Source organism: Serinus canaria, chromosome 12 (genome assembly GCF_022539315.1).
Source record: "Serinus canaria isolate serCan28SL12 chromosome 12, serCan2020, whole genome shotgun sequence".
In the NCBI taxonomy this organism is placed as follows: domain Eukaryota; kingdom Metazoa; phylum Chordata; class Aves; order Passeriformes; family Fringillidae; genus Serinus; species Serinus canaria.
In genome coordinates, this window is record NC_066326.1 from 9,887,027 (window position 1) to 9,902,469 (window position 15,443).

Genomic DNA, 15,443 nt, shown 5'->3' on the forward strand with positions numbered 1-15,443 from the left:
TACTGGCAGCTTGATTTCTGCAGAGAGCTTGTGGTTTTCCTTCAGTTGTGTCTTCTCCACCATAGTGGGGTAGAGTCTACAATGGCTTTTATAGTCCTTCAGAAGACCTGTGATTATCATAAATGTCTGTGAGGTACCTGCCTTAGCTGTGCCCTAACAAAGATTGTCACCTGGGACTGTCATAGATCTCACTGCTCAGGTTTGTATGGAGAGTGCTGTTGGCATCAAAAACTGAATGGTGCTTAGCAGGAGCTTGAGAAGCAAAATGAGAGAATTTTTATTTATTTTCTTAGGCAAAATACCAAAGGATGGGAAAAGGGGTTGCAAACCCTCCCTGGAGTCTTAGGGTAGGAGAAGAAGGAAATTTCATGGGACAGTAAAGTTCAGCTGAGCAAAGACTGACAAATTGTAGATCTAGAAAAGACTTCTAGAACAGCATCAGCCCTATAAGCTGTGGTTAAGGCTGAGCCATTAGGAGAAATAATACAAATTGTTCTTCCTTATCTATTTCCTTGGCTGTTCTCCTTGCTGGCAGATGGGTTGGAAGGCAAGGCCATTTTCTTGTTCTGCAGAGGAGGAAGAGGCACTGCATCAGTGCTTGGTAGGGTGTCAGGCCAGGCAGCTAAAGCTGCTCTGTGCTGCCAGGCTGGGAGGGGCTGTGGCTCTTGCCCTGTGCCCCAGGCAGGCTGCAGGCTGTCTGCTGAGTGAGCTTTCTGTATTGGAATGTGAAGCACCTGAAAGCTGTGTGTGTGTTCCTGCTTCAGCTTCTACAACTCACTGTTGTACCTACAACTGCTTTCTGACTAAAGCCTCATTACTCCTCTGCCAGGAAGAGGATGGAAGTTGGAAATCCAAAGAAATTTTCTCTATTTTCTCTTGGCCAAAGGGGCAGGGACTCATGGCCCCTGCTCTCAAGTCACCTGTGCTGTCACTGTGACAGAACCAGGGTCCCCTCATGGCCGTGTTGACCTGAGGAAGGTGCAGCAGCAGCCATGGCAGGAGCTCTGCATGAGCCTCTCAAGGGGCCAGAGGTGAGTTTGGGAGGATGTGGAACATGTCAGAAAAGGTGTGGTTTGTTGTGGCTGAGCTGATCTAGGGCCTTGCTGCTGTTATCAGGAGTGTCCTGCTGCTGCCCAGTTCCTCATTTGCCAATTTTTGTTTGGTTTAATTACATTACAGCCAAGGTAATGAGTTGAAATGAGCTTATTGAGAGCTGGCAAGTAGTGGAGGGGGTCATGTGGTTGAGAGAAGGATGATGGAAGGACACTGAGCTGGAATCGTGTGCACTGTGACTGACTTCCCAGCAGTGGCTAAAGTTACATCACTCCTGTAAATTGGGCTACACCTGGCTGTAGGTGCCACCCCTACACAGCTGTGGAAGCCCCTTAAGAATACTCTTCCCTTAAACACTTGATATTCAGGTACCCCCAGCTTTTCCAAAGTGAGCTGTTGAGGTGAGGTGTTTCCACAGACCCCTGCACTTACCTTTTTTTCTTCAGGTACCTGTGATCTTTCCATGTCCCTTTTCAATCCTTCATCATGCTGCTGCCTTGCTTGTTTCTGCTTTTCCTCTCTGAGCCTTTTGAAGAGAGGGAATAAAGGATGGGTTAAATGCAGCTTGCAGCTGCACCAGCTGTGCTTTTGACACACAGCATCAACATCTAACATAACATCTTCCATCACACCTTCCATCTAACCATTGGAGCACAGGGGTTTGGGCACACCTGCTGCTGGAGCTGGTTGTGTGAAGGGTAAGAGGGAAGCACTGCCTGCAGCTGGTCCTACTCTTTCTGGAGTGATGGATAGGAAAAGCATCTTTTTGACCCAGAGATGCTGGGCAGTTGTTCTGTTAAAGACACTTATGCCCTGCAGTTGGGCAGGATGCTCCCCAGCTGTGGGGAGGGTGGTGCTTGTTGTGTGCCCAGTGCTCAGCAGTGTAACCAGGTCTGTGACACACAGGTGTGAGCTGCTACACCCACGGAGCTACACTTGGCCCAAAGGGACACACTGGGGACAGTTCTGTTGCCCCAGTTCCCTATGAAAATGAAGTGCTGGAACAGGAATGGGCTCAAGCTATGGAGCACTGCTGCAGAGAAACTGCAGTCTTAACCATGTAAACTTGAGGAAAATGTTTAATGCTCTTAGTAGGGTGTGTTGTGTTTTGGTTTTGTTGGTGTTGTTTTTCTTTTGGTTGTTTTTTTGGGTGTTTTTTGTTTGGGGAGGTCTTTAAAAAATTTTTATTTTTATTTGAGGGTAGGGTGTGTGGTATCTTTCCTGAATATTCTTCTCCATTCCCAGCATAGAATAAATGTTTTTTCTTACTTATTTTGCAATTTAAGTGTGCAAACCTATTCACAGAATATCAGGAAGAAGAACCATACGTTTTCTACTACACAGCTGAAAAAGAGAATAAGCAGAACCAAAATATCACTATCTGGCTTTAAATCCTCATGTTAATCTGTCTGATTCACTTGAGGATGGCCAGATACAGTCATCAATTCAGTAATCTTTGTTATCTGTGAGATGAAATTTTGTGTAACTGGGCCTACAGGAACGTGTCTCATCTTGGGACTTACACTGACTGTGTTTATTTCTACTATTTAATCTAGTAATACAAATTAAAACATTTTGTAGAAGAAACATTTCAAAGCTGGAGTTGTTGACAAATGCCCTTATGTACATATTAAAGTCTGACAAAATATCAGGGCAAGGCAGACTGTGTTAACTTGAGATTTAATTTTCTATTTATTCAGTTTAAATTTTGTTACTGTAAATTGTTTTCTTAAAATGATGATTCTCAGAATCTGGTTTTGTTTGATGGAATTTCAGATTGCTGCTACAGTTTTTTGGGTTGATTTGGCCCTTTCAGCTGTCAACACTTAAAACAGAGATGTTTTCCAGAAGTGGGTCTTGCCTTACCTTGCCCTCTGTTCCTTTCTTATGTCCTTCACAGCCTTTTCTATCTTTGCTGGTGGGATTCTCTCCACGCTGTCCAGTAAATCATTGAGCTGTTTTTCTATCACCTTTAGCATCTCTACTGTTGGCAGGTTTGCCTCATTGTCCCCAGTGCACTGGAAATAGACTTCCTGCACCTTCTTGTTCAGACTTGTGAGCATTTTGTCCTAGAAGTGACAGGAGATTATGATGAGTGCCACAGCTGGGTTCTGCCAAGTGGAACCATAATATCCCTCCAAAACCAAAGGAAATCTGTGAGGGAAACACTTTAATCCCCTCAATTGCTTGTTTCCTGGTTGGCCAAGGGCAATGGCAGGAACAGATGGCTGAACTGAGCCCTTCTCCTGTTGGTCTCATCCTCCCAGCCTGGCAGTGACCTGGCTCAGGTGGCAGCTGCCCAGCTGTCTCTGGGAGCCTGCTCCCCCCTGGCAGCAGCTGCATGGAGCAGACAGGTTTGCCCCAGTTTGCTGCCTCAGCAGTGCCCCAAACCAGCCTTGCTGCAGTCCCATTGCTGGGAAACACTACTGATCCCTCCTCAGTGCAGCCCTGTGTGCTCTGCCCCCAGGATGGATGTGGCTGGGGGAGAGGAACCACTCGTGCACATGTGAGCCCCCCTTGCCTGGATCCCAGTGGGTACCTGGTCATCACCTTCATGTTCTTCACAGGAAAAGAGCTGAACTTTGAGCTTCAGGTCGGCCACTTTCTCTTCTTCCTTGGCCACGGAGGCTCGGAGGGTGTTTACCTGCTCTTTCAGCGCTGCCAACTCCTTCTCCCTAGAGAGGAGAGAGAGGGGAGGTGTTTGGGAAGGGCACCTCTGGAACACACGGCTCTGCTCCCCGCAGCCAGGGCTGGTCCCTCCTGCTGCCGGCAGATGGAGGTAACACTTCAGCCTTTCCTGGGACTTGCACCCACAGCCCTGAAAACCCGGGGAACTGCGGGGTTTCTTTATGGCAGAGCAGTTACTGTGCTGGGGTGGGGGAGGGAGAAGAAGCATAGCTAAACTTTCAAGGTTTTTAGGTAAGTCAAAGGAGGATCCAGATTACCTTTAAAACTTCCACAAGGAGATGAACTACATTTTAAATGGGAATATATATGTCTAGCTGCCATTGACATTGTAGATTACAATGAGATTTGGGTTCCCTGCTGCCTTCCTCCAGGCATTGAGTCACCATTGGTGCTGCACTGGATCACTCCCAGGAACTACCTTATTTCTTTCTTTGGTCTTCCTTCATGAGAATTACACTTACATTCACTCCAGGATGCTCAATGCATCATTCCCTAGCCTGTGCTTTGAGGACTAAGGAATTAGTCCCAAGCTCAAGTCTTATCTCCTAAATTAAGCACGTATGGGACACTTTCCTAGGAGCTCAGAGAAAGACCCTGCTGTGTGAACAGCCTTGTGTGCCTGATGGTGAGGTGTCTGTGGGGGCAGAGGGGTCACTGGGCCACAGGGACCCCTTCCTTCACCTGCAGGGTCACACTCACATGCTTTCACGGGTGGTGATGAAAGTCTGCTGGACTTTGTTCCAACTCTCTGCGATATCCTGGGAGTTCAGGACAAAGGACAAGTTCTCATCCAGCATCTCCATGAAAGTAGTAAGCAATTGTTCAGGATCAGTGAAGTAGAGCTCGGGCTCCTAGAGTGGAAAACACGAGTGATGAGTCTTCCCTCCTCTAGATTCTGTTCCACTGAACTACATGGAGGTTGATCTGCACCTGCCCTGGCTATTCAAATGTTCTTCCATCTAAGAGGTCCATGTTTGTCCATGTCAAACATGCATGGACATCCTTGCTACTATGTGTGTAGTTCTACTCTGCCTCAACAGCTCACCCCCAAAACAAATTGCATTTTGGGGGGTAAAAAGTATTGCAAACATCTGTGAGTGGGAAAGCTTCAATTTCAGACATAAGCCAGTAACTACACTAATTTAAAAATCTTTCATTTTCTGATGTCATATCTCACTGGAGGATGGCAAGCTTAGAGATGATGGTAGGGTTTTGGAAACTGAAGGAGCAAAGTTAAACTGAGGTATTTATAACATGTGTCACCAAAATGTAAACATTCAGGAATGTATAAACATACATTTACAATTTGAAACTACAGTAACTCCTCAAAACTGTAACTAATGGTTAGAAGGTGAGGAAAATTAATAACATTGATAAATGACACAGGACAAACAGAAAAGACAAATATTTCAATACAAGACTTCTGACCTCATCTTCGTCCGAGCTGATTTCACTCTCTACATCCTCCAGTGAACTTCTGAAAAGCATTTTGTGTGTTAGGCCCTTAGAGAAATGACAGCTCAGAGGGGATCTCATTGGTGACATAGGAACATTGTTACTGTTCACTGTCCCTGTTTACCCCTCTGCACATTCCCACCTTTGCCTCCTGGGGGATATTTAGGGGTCAGTAGGGTCTAGGGGCCACACAAACAAACAGCACAGGAGCTACTTCTGTCCATGAGCAAACTGCCTGTTGTTCTGCCCTGGGCTGTGCTGGCCAGTGGGGCTGGAATGACCCAGGAACCTGAGCTGAGGGTGTTGTTTCAAGTGCTTTTAAACTCACTGGAAGTGAGTTTAACTTGCTCATTTTTTAATGCTTCTCCCTCTACACAAGAGCTGGAAGAGGGGGAAGTGGTGCTTTGCTGCTGTTGGCAGCTCAGTCTGCTCATCACTTTCACTTGTACCTGTCAGCCTGTGCCATGAAGGGTTAAAAACCTCTGTTTGCAGGCTCTCAGCAGAGGATCTGAGGATGGAGCTCACTTGGAGCAGGCATATAGGTACTGACTTGCACACCTGGCAGCTTTCTGTGGTACCTGAGTTTCTTCCAGTGAGCCCCAGATCTCGGAATGCCCAGCCAGGGTGAGCAGTAGGATTGCCCTGTGCTGATTCCCAGTCAGCTGAGTGCTCTTTTCAGTCCTCAAGTCTGTTGTTTGCATCATCTGGTACTTACATTTCTCTTGATAAAAGAGGCTTCAGGAATTGTTTAAGCTGTGGCCTGACATCACGTGACCTGAAATCCAAACTCTCTGAGAACAGCAGGGAACTTGGAATATCCGTGAAAGTGACACTGTGGGCAGTGTCACTGGGAGCCTGGTCTGGAGACAAGAGGAGGTGACCACTTAGAGCCAGGGGCTGTCCCAGGCAGGAGCAGCAGCACTCTGCTGGCACTCACCCTGCTCTGTGCTGGAGGGATGTGGAGCACTTTCTTCATTAACTCTGGGCTCTGTTTCCTTATCCTTTTCTTTTTTGTGCCTTTTTCTGTGCTCCTCCTGCCACTCTTTTGGAGATAGCTGGTAGAGGATGTCCCTGTACATCTTGTACTCCTGCAGGGTGTCCTCAAATCTGGAGATGTCACTGGGTTGAGAGAAGTGGACAAAGTTTGTTAGCAGGGAGGGAAGCTTCTGTTTGAACAGGTTCTTTCTCACTCTCTTTCATCCACAGAAGGGGAGAGAGGGTACATTTTTTCATGGATATGCAAAGGCAAAAGGGAACCTGTGCTCTCTGTGGTTTCTCATGTGGAAACTGAGAATCAATCATATTCCCTGGTCATATCTCTTGCTATGGAACTGAGCTTGCTAGTTTTTGAACTTTTACTTGAAAAGGAATGAGAAATTTTTCCAGCTCAGCTAATAATGAGAATTATACTTTTTTTTTTTTTTTGTCTTTCCCTAGGTCCCCATTAAAATGCATTGCTTAATTTTGTTTGGATTTTAATCTGATGCTAGGCATTTAATTTTGGGGTTGGAATATCTACACTTTTTAAAAAATGTAATTAGAAAACTAGATTAGTTGTTTTAGAAACAAAGCCAGCATCTGGAAAACAAAAGCCAAAATATTTTGACTCTTAAAATGGAACATTTTTAGAAATCTATCCCCTGCAAGGACTGTGAAGCTGTAGCACTGTAGGGGCTGTTAAAGGTGAGGCAGGAGTAATGAGCAATCTTACCGTTGGATTTTCTTTATTTCTGTTGTGAGTCCCTGGATCTCTGTTATTTTCTTTGTCTTTGCTGAGGTTTCTCTTTTGGCTCTAGGAAAGGATGCACAAACAAACCATTAAACAATTTAGTAGTGAGTAGTGACTTGAGATGCCTATGAAACAGTGAAAAAGATGTGATGTGAGCCCTAGAAATCTGTGTTATAGATGTATCCCAGGAGATGCTTGGCTCCTGCTGAAGACCCTCTTGTCCTTGGCAAAGTATGGCATCCCAGTGTTCAGGCCTCCCTCATCTGGCTGCTGCTGAGCATCAGGTGCAGCTGTGCCCCTGTGATACCTGCAGTGGGCCAAAGTGCTCAGTCTGCTTCACTGAGGGGTTGGGCAGAGGCATCTCCCTCCAGTAAAGGGTGTTGTGAGAAGAATGGAAGTGCTGGAGCCACCAGCAGGTTCTTTGCTGCCACCAGATGAAGGGCTTTTGCAGTGAGGGTGTTCCCTGGATGTTGTTCTCCTTCCTCTCTTTTATTGAATGTGTGGGAAGAAAAGTGCCACCAGAACTGTAACTCTGGGAAACTCAGAGTGCTCAGCCAAAACCCTGCAGGGAGGTCAAGCAGCAAATTCCTGTACCCAGCATGAAATAGCACAGAGGTGGTTCCTTCAGTGCTCCTTACTTTCTCAGTGCTTCAACAGAGTTATTGTGGTTCTCCTTCAGGAACTCCTCAAACATGGCAGCGTCCTTCTCCATCCTTCTCTCAGCCTTTTCCAGCTTTCTTTCCTCATCCTTTGTTATGTTCTCCATCTTTTCAATCTCCCCTCTCTTTACTGCAATGGTATGCTGAAATGAGCCCCAAAGGCAGCACAGTCACATCAGCTGGTTGGTTTTAAAGGTATATTGGTTTAGCTTTGTACCTGCTTACCAAATCCCCTGACAGTTGTGGGCAGAGAGGGAAAGGATTTCAAACTCAGGTGTGTGACTTAGTGCAAGCCAGGTACATGGAGGCCAGGAGTTATTTCAGAAGGAACATAGCAAATAAGCAGTGAATCTAACTAAAGACAGAATTCAGAAGACCCAGCACTGCATTAACTCCTGGCTGACAAAGATTGATTCAGCTGTGTTGCAGCTCAATACCAGAGATGACTAATGGGAATGTTTGAGCACAGTTACTCCATTCCCTCATGTTGAGTGCAGAGTGGCTCCCAGCCACAGTTTATGTACAGGAGAGCAGGAGCCAAAGATCAGTGTGACTGTGCATCTCACAAATGGGATGGTTCCATGGCGGCTACTCAATGATGGGAATGACCTACATTCCTTTCTTTCTTGGCTGGGAATTACTGGGCTACAGATTCTGAGTGACTGTGAGGCAGGACCTGGACAGTCAGTTCATGAGCTCTGATGTGTGCCACCTTGGAAAGATCTGCAGGCATTGATCTCGGGAGAATAAACATCAAAACAAAGCAACACAGGGAAGAGGAATTAAATGAACAGAAAGTAACGAGCTGAAAGCCATGTACCTCAAGAAAAAATATCTGTTTTCTGTCCTGTAGGTAGCCATGGAAGGTCTCCCTGTCGAATTTATAATCTGAAATTAGAATATAAAGTTGCTTAGACTAGAGAGGGAGAAATATGGCCAAGGCAAAACACAATGAATATATAGGCTGCCATGAGCATGGATCTGGCTGGCACTGGAGTCAGCAATACTGATTATTGTATTATAGTTATAACCTTGTTTAGCATCAGTTTCATATGGGTTTTCATGGAGTAAAACCAGGGAGAATGGAGTGGACAATCTGGTCCTTGTCCTATGGACATTAATGGCAAATCTACTCCTCATGCAGAGGCAGAAAATCTAGGCCTGTATCCATTGAAATCCAACTTCAGCTTGGCTTAGTAGAAAGGTTTCCACCACACAAGGTCCTGCAACCCCTCAGCTGGCTACCAGCTCATTGCTGCAGGGCTGGTGGAACCCAGGCTACCGTGAGGGGGTGGCCCAGGCTCTGGATGTTAACACCTGAGCTGGAGATGGCTCAGCCATGCAGGGGCTGGCCAGACACAGCACAGAGCTGCCAGTCTGCAGGACCTCACTGAAGCCAGCCAGAGCCAGCTGCTCTGCCCATCCCCTCTGTGGCCTTTGCTCTAGGCTGTCACCCAGCTGAGCAGCACCACTGCACAGACAGTGCCTGCTCTCCACCTTTTTTCATGGCTAACTTCCGTGAAAGCATCTCCTGGAGACATTTCAGTCTCTCTTCACATGTCGCCTCTTTTCTGCTCTCCTCTTCTTCCTCCCTTTTCAAAGCTTTCCTCAACCCACTTTTGGCCTTCATTTTGGTGGAGTAAGTAGTTTTCTCATGGACTTTCATAGTCTTCCTCTTTTCACGTTCCTGTGAGAAGTCAGATATGTGACTGTTTGGTCCTGTGCTTTGTTTGCTGTGGTTTTTAAAGACATGAGTAAGTTATTGACAGCCTGGACATTTGCAGTGGTGGGTGATACCCTGCTGATGCACATTTGCCTATTTATCTGACTAATCCCAATAGTATTCTCTCTTGAGGCTACTGAAACACTAAATTTCTTAGCACTTGTTGTCATTATTCTGTTGATTTGTATTCTGCATCCATCCACCAGCTGTGCCAGTTTGTATCTACTCAGTGTCCTCATTTTTCCTTCCTGGGTTATTGCTGTGAGCAAATGGAAATTTTTTGAGACTCATCCTTTGTGTCCCCTGGTTAAAGGGGCCCACACTTAAACCAACCCAGTCCAACTTTTACAAGGACATTTAAACCATTAAGTTCAGATTGAGAAGATCTAGTCAAAACCACTCCAGAACATTCTGGAGGGTAAAAGGTGCTCCTGCTCAGTGCTTTCACATGGACTGAAGTGTGATTCAGTGCTGTCTGCACAGTTTGGGCCTGGTTTATGGTGAGGACCTCACTCAGCAGACATCCTTAGTGCACTGCTTCCTAAGCTCTTCCCCAAAATTGTCTAGCACCCTTCATCCCAAGCAAAAACCAGACTGTCAGACACCAGTGTGAGGTGAGGAGGCCTTGCTTTAGACCTCCTGCTTTCCTTCACACTGTGCCAGGCTGTTCAACCCTGTGCAACAATCAGACCTCCCAGAGATCACAGAATCCCAGAAAGGTTTGGGCTGGGACCTTAGGGATCATTTAGCTCCAACACCCTGCAGGGGTACCCCACTGGACCAGATTGCTCAAAACCTCCTCCAGCCTGGCCTTGAACACTTCCAGGGATGGGGCATCCCTGACATCCTTGAGCAACCTGTGCCAGTGTCACCACCCTCACAGTAAAGGATTCCTTCCTAACATCTAATCTAAATCTTCCCTCTTCTAGTTTAAATCCACTCCCCCTTGTTCTATCACAATCTGGTTGTGTAAAAGTTGCTCATTTTTATAAGAACCTTTTGAGTATTGAAAGATCACAATCAGGTCTCCCTGGAGCATTCCCTTCTCCAGGCTGAACATCCCCAGCTTTCCCATGAAGAGGACTTTGATCTCCCATGTGCTACATTTTGGTATTCTGTTGGGTGGGTGCCTGCCTTAGTAATTGCTTGTTATCCAGTTTAGCCTAAAGCATGTGTACATACCTCCTGTGCCTTCTTAATTTCCTTGTCCCTCATTGAGAAAAGTTCAGTATCTGATAGGACTTTAAATGGATTTTTCATTGGGTTTTTTTCATCCTCTTCTGTGCTTTCTGGGTAAAAAAAAAAAAAAAAACAAACAAAAAAACCAAACCAAACAGAAAACCAAACCCCAGGATGAGGATGTAGAAGATGTGAAGCTGAATATCTGGACCCAGTGCAAAGGGAGTGGGATGTGCTGTGTCACACCTGGAGTGCTCCCAGCTGCAGATGTCTAACAAAGCTGCATCCAGAGCAGGGAGCTGGATAGGGCTTCTGGGAAGCCAGTGACAAACTGAGAGCTCTGTGTGGATTATGTCACTTGGCCATATCTGATGATCAACAACAGCATTTCAGACAGGGATTTTTCTGTCTGTAGCTGTTTTACCCATTTCATCTGTCTGGGGGCAGAAGAACCTGACTTCAGGCCTCTCCTCTGAGCTGACAAGGAAACACAGCTGGAGCATTGTGTCCTTACCTGACACAAGGTGAGTTTCCATTTCAAGTTTGGAAGAGAGACTTTCAGATGTTGATGCTGTATGTCAGGATGGTGTCTTTGACCCTGGGCCAAAGAAAATCATAAATCAGTCAGCTGGGATCTGCCAGTAATTGATAAGTTTTACAGCAGTGACAGGCCTAGGGGCTTTCTGTGTCTTAACCACTGAGCCTTTAGTGTCTACAGCAATTTAAAAAAAGCTCCATTAAACTGGAAAACACATATGTTCTGACCTCCAGAAGGAGATGTTCAACCCTGCCTTATGTGAAAGCTGTGCAAGACACAGTCCTCCTTACATGTAAACGGGTGGGAAAGCAAGAAAACACATTTGGAGACAGCAAGCAACCCAAGTCCCTTGTCTTTTTTTCCACCCAGTCACCAGCTCTAATCCACACCCATGCTTTTTCATCCTGCTGTCACTAGTTCACAAGCTACATTTTTACTCACTAAAGCTCTTCCCAGTAATTGCTTCAGCATTGTGGATTTCTTGCAATAATCATGAATGATTGTTGGACAGCACAGACACACTTTACAGAACCCTGTTGCCTTTCATTTTAGGTTGGGAAACTGCTGAAGGTTATTTTTTTGTTTCTCTGACTCTGGCCTTTTTGTCGTTTTTGCTATGGATCCTAAGGGACAAGCCATGGTGGGAATGATCTCACTTACAAAGAACAGACAGAGCATTGTTCAAGCTATCCTTTAATCACCAAAGGCAGCAAGCTGGGCTTAGTGAGGTATTAGTTCAGTTGATGCAATTCTGCTGCTGGCACCATTCCTGACCTGCACTGCTCTGAGACCCTGTAGAAAATATCCTCTTCTGCTTGCACTAGTTTGAGGGCTATTTTAGAGCTTCAGTTTTTGCTCTGAAGAGCCTCCAGTTTTTATGTATTTTGAGCTAAAATCATCTGGCCTAATTTCCATGTCTGTCCTTGGTGCTTTGTGTATTTTCTGCAGCTGCCCAATTAGAACCTTATTCTTTGGAGGTGTCAAACTTTCACTGCTGATGAGACACAGAGGCTGAGGTAGGATTTAGGCTTTTGAATATATCCCAAATATTTTCTCTCTCCTTTTCAGTTCTTGAAGTACATTTTACCAAGAACCTTCTTGACTGTTGCTTAGAGCCCAAACCTCTGTCCTTTGCTTAATGTAAGGGGATATTTTTCTCTAGGGTCTCTCATCTACATCCTGGAACAGCATCAGCCCTGCTGCTGATGTGGGTTTTGGAGAAAGCCCCATCAGGGCAGGGGTGGGCAGGCAGTGAAACACCTTAATACAGTTTGTGAACCTCACAGAGCAGTTGCAGCAAACACCTGGTGCTTCAGCCCTCAGTGCACACCTTGATTTCTATAATCTAAAGCTTTCATCACAAGAATTTTCTTTTTCCTGTGATTGATTTAAATTCTTCCTACAGGTAATGAGTCTGAAAAGCAGGACTAGACAGTGGCATATGGAAAATAATTGTCAGTGCAACCCTCAGAGATAAAAAGTGCTTTATAATAGAATTTTAGCTAAGTATAGGAAACTGTGTGTCTGATTAACTTATAAATATTCATTTTGTTAAGATATTTTTTGTTTGAGGTTGCTGGGTTTTTTACAAGTTGTTTGCACAGCACTTTGGAAATAATGCCAGAAGCTACAGAAGCTCTAGCTCTGCTAATTTATAATTATTAAGCTCAATAATGCAAATTAAAAAAGCTTCATTGCTAGACTCATTTGGCATATATTCCACTGCCTCTGACATTATATTCCAGTAGCTGTGTACCAGTAGTACATGAATCAGTAGATAAGGCATTCAGGGTTTTAAATCACTGAAACCTTTATTCAGTGCTTTTCCCTAGCATCAGGCTGCTTAGTAAAAGAAGAAAAAAAAACTGAAAACAAACCAACCCCCCCCCAAAAAAAGAAACAAAAAAAACCCAAATCAACAAAACAAACCCCCCACAAAACAAAACAAAAAGCCAAAGTAACTATGCAGATGGAGCTAAAGACTAGTGCCATAAATCCATCCACCATGTTTGAGAGCACAGGATGTCACACATCTGTCCCTAGCAGCTTCTCTGCACACCCTCCCTGCCCGCTGCTCTGCAGTGTCTCACACTGACGTGTCACCCACGAGTGTCCCACAAGGGTGTCTCTATCACACAGAGGTGTCACCCAGGGGTGTCCCTCTCACCCAGGGTTGTCACCCAGCAGTGTCTCTCACCCAGCAGTGTCCCTCCACCCAAAGGCGTCACCCAGCGGTGTCCCTCCACCCCGGGCTGTCACCCAGCGGTGTCCCACTCACCCAGGGGTGTCCCTCTCACCCAGGGCTGTCACCCAGGGGTGTCCCTCTCACCCAGGGCTGTCCCCTGCGGGCTCTCAGGCCGGGCTGTGGCGCTCGGAGCGGGGCCGGGCCAGCGCAGCCGCCGCTGTTTGCGCTGCCATGGAAACGCGCGCTCCCGTCGCTCGGTCCGTGGGCACGGGGGCGCGCACGGAACCGCGGGGCTCGGCTCGGCTCGGCTCAGCTCGGCTCGGCTCGGCTGGGTCCCTGGAGGGACCCAGGGACAGCTCCCCGCAGCCCGGGCTCCCCCAGACCCCGTCCAGCCCGGCGGGCGGCTGTCCCCGCGGGCGGCTGTCCCCGGGGGCGGCTGTCCCTGCGGGCGGCTGTCCCTGCGGGCGGCTGTCCCCGGGGGCGGCTGTCCCCGCGGGCGGCTGTCCCCGGGGGCGGCTGTCCCTGCGGGCGGCTGTCCCCGGGGGCGGCTGTCCCTGCGGGCGGCTCACTGGGGCTCCCATGCGGATCTGGAGCTCCCCTTACAAGGGAGAAAACCGCTCTGCTGAGAGGTCTTCCAGCCTGGCTGGGCTCGTTATTTCATTCCCCCTCATTTCAGGCTTGGGAAGTGGGTATTTAACCCAAGCAGAGCAGAGGGTTGAGGAAATGGGAGCTGGGGCTCCTCTTTGTGGAATGAGCATAATTAATCATTTCCTCATCTCTGCCTTGGTCTGTCTTTTTGCAAAGTGTGAACAGTTTGGAGAGTACAGGATGGGTGAACAAACTGCCATTTACTGAAAGCTGCCCAAGTCAAAAATGCTATAGAACCCCAAGTATCACCTTCTGAACTACCTTATAATTCTGTAGAGGGTTTGACAAAATATTAGTTGGTAAAAAGCAACGTTAAAGGATCTTTTCCTCTATGTTTTAAGATCTATGTTTTCATCGAGGAAAAGATCCTTAAATCCCCTTATTTAACCTTTCCTGTTTCTGAGAAGACCAAATTGGTTCCAAATAGATCATGTTCCTCTTTAGCCCCTTTAGAATCTCTATCAATACAATTTCAGTTTTCAGAAATAGCAGTTTCTTTCATTTACTGATAGATTTCCAAGCAGCTTTCTCTGTCTGAATAACTCATGCAAAAAATAGCATGAATTTCTGTAAGTGCAAACTCCCATTTGATTGTTAGAATTCTTTGCTGTAATTGCTGATTATCAAGAGACTGGATTCAGGCAACAGAAGAAAAATGCTTGTACAGAAAGAAATTTTTCTGCACATGAAGGCTTTGATTTCTAGCAGTGATGCAGAAAACCATAGTGCTGTCTTTAGTATATTTTGGGATATTTCCCAAATGCATTGAGGAGTATGTATAAAAAATGACATTACAGAATAATTTCTATTACAAAAAAATTAAAAATTAAAAAAAATCAGGCGTAAATTGTACTAAAGATGCATATTTTCTAAAGGCTTAATATGAAATGGTCTTTGTTCAGAAACACCAATTTATTACAGAACTGTGAACTTGTTGCAGTGGAAACATCACAGAAATAGATATCAGAAACTGAAGACATTTGAACAGCTCTGGCTCTGTCTGGCACAATCTCTGTATCAATGAATTAAACATTTGTACATCCATTGCTCTGTTCTGAGCTATCCTTGCTAACCAGTTATTTCCCAAAAGCAGAACAGAGGTTGTTTAACAGCAGAGATGTATTTTGTGAATACTTGGAAATGTGCAAGCTCTTCACATCTTGGTTCATTATTGGTTCACGTGCCATGAGCTACTTAGGCTTTGCATTTCCTTGAGGGCAAAGAAGTTTTTAAGGCCAGAGGGACATCTGGGGTCTATTCTTAGCCACCATTAAGTTGGTTAATGAATGGAATAAATAGCATGTGCAACATCATGGGAAAATCTGCCTGTGAGGAGCAGGCTGTGCAGCTGACCATGCAGCTCCTTGGGGGTAGGGGTGCTTCAGGGCACCCAGCTTTTGGGATTGTGAAATGTTTGGTGCCAGCTGAGAAAGCCAGGCAGTTGGCATGCTAAGAGTGGCTGGTGGCTGCTTATCTTGCCAGCAGAATGAATGAGATTTGGGGATTTGTGATTTTTTTAGGACGCAGGATTGGGATTTCAGGATATCATGATTCCTTTGCTCTCTTCATTTTCTCATGAAGGGGCT

At 46.0% G+C, this 15,443-nt stretch overlaps 1 protein-coding gene across 1 annotated transcript; it reads right to left on the bottom strand.

Annotated features, from left to right (window-relative positions):
- Positions 1 to 70: 70 nt before the first annotated feature.
- CFAP100 (cilia and flagella associated protein 100) lies at positions 71 to 10,583 on the bottom strand. The gene is made up of 13 exons (XM_030228025.2): positions 10,490 to 10,583; positions 9,082 to 9,271; positions 8,405 to 8,472; positions 7,564 to 7,727; positions 6,908 to 6,988; positions 6,134 to 6,315; positions 5,912 to 6,056; positions 5,170 to 5,218; positions 4,441 to 4,592; positions 3,593 to 3,728; positions 2,920 to 3,122; positions 1,486 to 1,579; positions 71 to 566 (listed from the first exon to the last, which is right to left on the bottom strand). Exons 1-13 carry the CDS (start codon positions 10,565 to 10,567, stop codon positions 501 to 503), a joined length of 1,608 nt encoding a protein of 535 aa, XP_030083885.2. The 5' UTR covers positions 10,568 to 10,583; the 3' UTR covers positions 71 to 500.
- Positions 10,584 to 15,443: the final 4,860 nt, after the last annotated feature.